The sequence below is a fragment of the Anolis carolinensis genome, chromosome 2 (genome assembly GCF_035594765.1).
Source record: "Anolis carolinensis isolate JA03-04 chromosome 2, rAnoCar3.1.pri, whole genome shotgun sequence".
Classification (NCBI taxonomy): domain Eukaryota; kingdom Metazoa; phylum Chordata; class Lepidosauria; order Squamata; family Dactyloidae; genus Anolis; species Anolis carolinensis.
The window spans coordinates 53,623,190-53,630,045 of NC_085842.1; the positions used below are offsets into that span (position 1 = coordinate 53,623,190).

The 6,856-nt window shown below is 36.2% G+C and overlaps 1 protein-coding gene across 2 annotated transcripts; it reads right to left on the minus strand.

The window, feature by feature from the left end:
• Positions 1-693: 693 nt before the first annotated feature.
• On the minus strand, positions 694-5,775 carry LOC103278669 (inner centromere protein-like). 2 transcript variants are annotated; one of them, XM_062969731.1, is made up of 2 exons: positions 4,349-5,775; positions 694-779 (listed from the first exon to the last, which is right to left on the minus strand). In XM_062969731.1, exons 1-2 carry the CDS (start codon positions 5,486-5,488, stop codon positions 768-770), a joined length of 1,152 nt encoding a protein of 383 aa, XP_062825801.1. In that variant the 5' UTR covers positions 5,489-5,775; the 3' UTR covers positions 694-767. The 2 variants fall into 2 exon arrangements, with proteins under 2 accessions (XP_062825801.1, XP_008107603.2); XM_008109396.3 differs by having other exon boundaries at positions 4,332-5,774.
• Between the last annotated feature and the right edge of the window lie 1,081 nt (positions 5,776-6,856).

The window sequence follows — 6,856 nt, forward strand, 5'->3', positions numbered from 1 at the left end:
GAAGGGGAAAAGTGTGGAGATTGTATTTAATAGGATTCTGTATCCAGCTGGCCTCTAAGAATATATTCTCTCTCTCTTTCCTTTTCTTTCTCTTTCTAAGGGCCCATAATATTTGTTTGGTTTTTTAAAAGTCACTGCAGCAGTAAACATCATAAATTACTATTTAATCTGAATATGAAAGACAACTTGTGGTACAGTAGACCTGTTTATTACGCAAGGGATCCATTCCAGGACTCTTCATGTAATATGATTTTCTTTTTTTTCTTTTTTTTTAAAAATAATTTTTATTTGAAATTTTCCAAATACAGTGCGAGCATATAAAAACGGGGGTATAGTGAGGAACCAAAGGGATGGGAAGGGGGGGATAAGGGTGGGGTGAAAAAGAAAAAGAGGGAAATAAGTATTGGGAAGGGAGGGAGGGGGATGGAGGGTTGGACAAGGAAAACGTACAATTCAGTAAAATAATAATAAACAGAAAAGAAATACCCGGAAATGTCTTTCTTTGGGAAGCACACTTCCCTATCTAAACTATACCTTAAGTCACCGTACTTGCATAAATTCATTCATACCTATTACATAGTTAATATTACAAAATTAATAATTGTTAAGATATTCTTCCACTTTTCCCCAGTTAGTTTCTCTAATACTTTTTCCTCTTGTCGTTCTCAATAAAAAGGTAAGTTTATCCATGTCTCGAATTTCATTCAGTTTGTTCAACCAACTAGTTTTCTTCGGCGTCTCCTCATTTTTCCAATGCTTTGCGAAAGTCATTCTTGCGGCTGTAATACAGTATGTAAATAAAATATCATCATTTGAGTCAAAATTCAAGCTTGTGTCCGTTATTCCTAATAAATAATATTCAGGTTTAAGCGGGAACTGCTTATCTAATATGGTTTGAATCTCTGCATGAATCATTTTCCAAAATTTTTTCGTTTTATCACACGTCCACCACGTGTGATAAAAGGACCCTATCTGGGTTTTGCACTTCCAACACTTATTATCATAATTCTTATACATTTTACCTAATTTTTTCGGCGTTATGTACCATCTATGAAAGATTTTATACCAGTTTTCTTTCAAATCTGAAGCGTAAGTATATTTTAATTTCTTATTCCATATTGTTTCCCATTCCTCTAGTCTTATAGGACGTCCGATATTCCTAGCCCATTTCACCATACAATTCTTAATTCCCACCATTTGCGTAGACCCTTCTAGTACGATGGTGTAAATTCTTGAAATCATCTTTCCCTTTAAAGATATTATTTTGTCCCATGCGTTATTTAAACTACCAAATCCATTTATCTTGTCTTTAGAAAATTGTTCTTTTATTTGAGCATATTGGAACCAGGACATATTAGGGAATTTCTGTTTGATTTCTTCCTTAGATTTTAACTCGTATGTTCCTTGAATTCTAGTTAAGACATCTTTATATGTAGGCCACACAGACCAGCCTAACAGTTTTCTCTGATTCGCCTCCAAAGTGGAGATCCAGAGTGGTAGTTTATTGTAATAGAACTGAACTTTATATTTTTCCCAAATTTTTATTAAAGCAGATCTAATAAAGTGATTCCCAAAGTTCTTTTCAATTGACCTCTTATCATATCCTAAATAAGCATGCCAGCCTCTGCGTAAGTCGAAGCCTTCCAGATTTAGTAAATCTTCTTTCTCCAAGGTGACCCACTCCTTAATCCACTGTAGGGCGCAAGCCTCAAAATACAGCTGAAAATCTGGGAGGCCAAAGCCCCCTCTTTTAGGGGAATCTTTCATAATAGTAAAATTTATTCTAGGTTTTTTATTCTTCCAAATAAATTTGGAGATGTCCCTCTTCCATTCTTTAAAAAGTTTTTGGTTTCTTATTATCGGTAGATTTTGAAAAAGATATAGTAATTTTGGCAAGACATTCATTTTTACTAGGCTGATTCTTCCTAATAATGAAATTTTTAGATGTTGCCATTGTTGCAAGTCCTTTCTTATCTCTTGCCATTTACTTAAATAATTATTTTCTAATAGTTGAGCATTTTTAGCAGTAATCCATATTCCTAAGTACCTAATTTTTGAAGTTACTTTTATCCCCGACTTTTCTTGAATAAGCTCCTTGTTCTTTTTTGTAACATTTTTCGTCAAAATTTTAGTCTTTTCTTTATTAATATAAAATCCCGCTACTTTTCCAAACTTCTCAATCTCCTTTAACCAAATATTTAGATTATTTTTGGGTTCTTCTATTACGCAGATTAAGTCATCTGCGAAGGCCCTAATTTTAACCTCCTCCTTTTTTATTTTTAAACCTTTTAATTGTTCATCTCGCCTAATATTTCTTATTAATATGTCTACTGCAAAAATAAAAATCAAGGGAGACAGGGGACAACCCTGTCTGGTTCCCTTCTCTATGTTAAATTCTTCTGATTGGTGTCCATTAATTATCACTCTGGCTGATTGTTTATTATAAATCGCCTCTATGGCATTCATAAAGTTGTAACCCAAATCAAGTTCTCTGCCTAGTAATTTGAAAAAGTTCCAATTAAGGTTATCGAATGCCTTTTCTGCATCTATTGCCAGAAGTGCCACTTCTCTCTGATGGTTGAACTCATAATATTCTATAACATCTAGAATACATCTAACATTATCTTGCAATTGTCTTCCAGGAAGAAAGCCATTTTGTTCCCTTCCTATCCAATTTTCCAAAAAGGTTTTTAATCTGTTTGCCAAGATTGTCGTAAATAATTTGTAATCAATATTCAAGAGGGAGATGGGTCTATAGTTGCGCACGTCCGTTGTATCTGCTGAATCTTTTGGAATTGCTATCACCTCCGCTTTAGTCCAGGACTCTGGAATAATCTTATCTTTTAACGCCGCATTCATTATTTTCACTAGAAAAGGTACCAGTTCCTCCTCTAACACCCTATAAAAACTTAATGTGAAGCCATCCGGTCCCGGTGCTTTATTAGGCTTCATTGATTTTATAGCATTTCTAATTTCTTTCTCTGTTATATCTTTATTTAAATATTCTCTTTGGGAGTCTGATATTTTCTGAAGTTTCAAAGTATTTAGATATTCTGAAATGTCATCCAATTTTATCTCCTCTTTTTTGTAAAGTTTGGTATAGAATTCTCTAAATTTACCTAGAATCTCTTCATCACTCAAATACGCTATGTTATCGTCAATTATTTTTGTTATCAACTGCTTCTGTCTTTTCTTTCTAACTTTCCGTGCAAGCCAAGCCCCCGGTTTATTTGCATTTTCAAAATTATAACGTTTAATAAATTTAAGCTGAGTAGCTGTGTGGTCTAACTCCAAATTCTTTTTATTATTAATGAGTGTTATCCTCCTTTTTTCTAAAGACAACTTCTGTGGGCATTTCTTGAGTTCATTCTCTATTTGAGTTATTTCCTTATTAATTTCATTCAATTTCTGAAATTTCACTTTATTTTTCTCTATTTTCTGTTGTATTAAATATCCCCTTATTACCGCCTTATATGCGTCCCATGTCACCTGAATTCTGGTTTCCGATTGCCAATTAAATTCAAAAAATTCATTAGTCAATTTTTTATTTTTGATGATATCCATTTCTTTTTTTAATAAATTATCATCGAATCTCCATTTTTTAATTGTTTTTTTATAATTTATTAACATAGTAATGGGGCTATGATCAGATTTGTTCCTTGGTAGGATATCTATTTTGTCTATTTTTGTACATAGCGAATTGGATACCCAGATCATATCTATTCTTGCCCAAGATTTACATCTACCTGAGTAGAAAGTGTAGTCACGAGAGTCTGGATTCTTAAGCCTCCAGACATCTCGTAGATCGAATTCTTCTCTCAGCTTCTGAAAATTTGAAGGTAATAATCTTCCTTTCTCGTTTTTTTTGTTTTTAAATACTTTAGTTGTATCTAATTTAATGTCCATTATACCATTAAAATCACCTAAAATAATTAGGTGATCATATACTGAAACTGCAATATTTTTCTTTAAATCACTAATGAATTTCCTTTTAGGGCCGTTCGGAGCATAAATATTTACAATTAAAATTTTATGAGAGTTGTAGGTCACAAGGGCCGCTACAAATCTACCTTCTTCATCTTTAAATTGAAGAGTTGATTGGATTTGATCGTTCACATAAAGCACTACTCCCCTTTTCTTATTTTTATCTGAAGAGATAAATTCTCTCCCCAAGTTTTTATTTATTAAATGGGCACCGAATCTCTGTGATATATGTGTTTCTTGTAAAGCTATAACGTCAAATCTACCTCTCCTTAAACTATTCATAACCTCTTTTCTCTTACTGGGCAAATTAAGCCCATTAATGTTGTTAGAATAAAACTTTAAATTACACTTAAAGTCACTCAACACCATAATCGGTTCCTTCTGCACCACTTGGGGCCCGGGGTACATTTTCTTCTTCCATTTTGTCTTCTTCTTCTGACTCTATATCCTCATCTTCCCTTTCTTCTGATTCCTCTTCGTTGTCATCTCCCACATCGGATGTGCCCGATGCCGTTGGATTTAGTTTTACCTTTAAATCAGAGTCCTTAGGTGATATATGCCTAGCTCTCTTTGGTTTCTTTCTTTTCACTGAAGGAGGGCTTGGTGGTATAGGCACATTTTCCTTCTTATCTTGCTTCAGCTTTTGAAAAAAGTCCTTTGCCTTCTCCTCCGAAGTCAGCCAGTGCTTTTCTCCCTTCCAAGTAACCATTATCCCTTCGCTTCTTTCCCATCTAAAGCGGATTTTTTGTCTTTTAAGCTCATCTGTCAAAAAGAAATATTTTCTTCTTCTATTTAGTATTGCCTGAGGGAATTCTTTTAATACTATTATCTTTTTTTCCTTAAAATACATTGGGTTTCGGTTGTTGGACATCAAGATTTCATCCCGGGTCCTTTTCTTTACAAAATGAATAATTACATCTCTGTGGGCTCTATTTCTTCTGGAGAAATTTGTCTGGATTCTATATACTTGATCTATTCCATTGTCTATTAACTCTGGATCTTGTTTGAGAAGGTCTGAAACCAATTTCACAATTATTTTCCTTAAATTTTCATTGGCTTCCTCTTGAATATTTCGGAAACGTAATTGGAATTCTTTCTCATTCAGTTCCATTTTCTCCTGCATTTTTTCTAATTTTTCATTTTTGAATTCGAGCCCATCTAGTTTTTTCTGTAATTTCCCCTGGGATTTAATTATTTTAATGTTCTCTACTTTCAGCTCATTAATGTCCCTATGTGATTTTTCCATTTCCCTTTTCAGAAATCCAATGTCTTCCTTGATTTCTTTTTTCATCTCAAGCATTTCTTGGTGAAGTTCCTTTTGTTGGTAGGCTTGTTTATCTAATTTCAGTTGAGCTTCTCTTTGATGCTCTTCCTGTCTCTCCGCCAGTTTTTGAATCTCTTGTAAAATATCTCTCAGATTTATATCCTCCGCATGTGATGGTCTTCTTGATTGAGCTCTGCTGTCCCTCATGTCCCTTTCTGATTTAAATTTAGGGACTGCCATACTTAGTTATCCTATTATGCCCAATATTAATGCTGGTAGGAAAGGGGACTTTTCTCTTTAATACCGCCAGCTACTCACTGTACACAATTTCCGTTGACTCGGATATCTGCTTATCAATGTTTGCCCGTCGCCTTCTCCCGTCTCTTATTCTCTCTCTGTTTGTTCCTCTGGATGGTCGGCAGCTCTGGCAGGCTCTTTTACCACACCAGTGTTTCCACCGGTTCCTTTAGAGAGAAGCACCGCCCAGGCTTCCACTTCCTCCCTCTTTCTCTTCCTCTTCTTCGCCAGCGCTCTCTCCCACCGGAAATGCTCAGTGGTTTTTGGAGCTTACTGGCGTTCCGTAGGAGAGTAGACAGAGAGTTGTTTACAAGAAGGAGGCTCCAGTCATAACATCATGGCCTCCAAGGTCAAATTGTAAGTTATTAATCTTTCCTCGTTTCTTCGTTTCACCTTTCCCGCGGTCTCTTCCCAACCCCGGACAACAAGCGGGAGGAGTGTAAAATTACTTCTTATATCTTTGCCTCAACTTTATCGTCCAGTTCATCCAATACAAGATTGTTGTTAAATTAAAAGATCTTGACTTTCAAATTTTCTCTTTTAAGGTTGGTTGTAGTTTATAGTCAATTATAGTCAATTAATCCCAAAGATAGAAAGTTCCACTCACAATTTCCTCAGTCTCAGTTCAAAATTCCTTTTTGTTTTCATTTAAAATCATGGGCAAGGCTGGCAGTTTGTGCGGGTGTCTCACCCGCTGCCGTTCCCGCGGTCCGCGATCGCGCGCCGCCCGGACCCGTTCCCCTCGTCTTCGGTCGAGGGTCGGATCAACGGGGTGCACTAGACCTAGCGACTCTTCTTGCTTCGATCCACGAGAAGAGGGGAGCCTACGGCTCAGCCCGACCGCTGGGATCCGGAGGCTTACTGAGAGCTCTCAGTAAGTCTGTCCTGCCGCCATTCGTGCCCACCGGAAGTCCCATGTAACCACTGCTCTAAAATGACCACTCCAAAGCAGATTTCCTGCCATCCTGCATGTCTGGAGAAGATAATCTTCATTCCATTGATGTCTAATCTAGGCCAGTATTGAAACTTGCATTTGTTCTGATGTTCTGTAATAGATGTTGATGTACCACCCAATACATACATCTAGCAAGGATCCAGGTAGAAATTTTAGCTAGCTATGATGGAAAACATCAATACTTCACTCCTATAGAAAAATTTGAATAGAGAAAGAATCCACATCAAAGGAACCACCTCCTCCAATTTCCTACTATGCCCTTCTGGGTTCACATTGGACAAAGCAGGCTTTTAAATCTTCTCCATTTTCCTTTCTGGTTTGTCTCCTTGGTTCCATTGGGGGGGGGGGATATATAA

Bases quoted from the DNA above. Each gene is read 5' to 3' on its own strand.
- LOC103278669 (XM_062969731.1), bottom strand. From the start codon at position 5,488: ATGGCAGTCCCTAAATTTAAATCAGAAAGGGACATGAGGGACAGCAGA.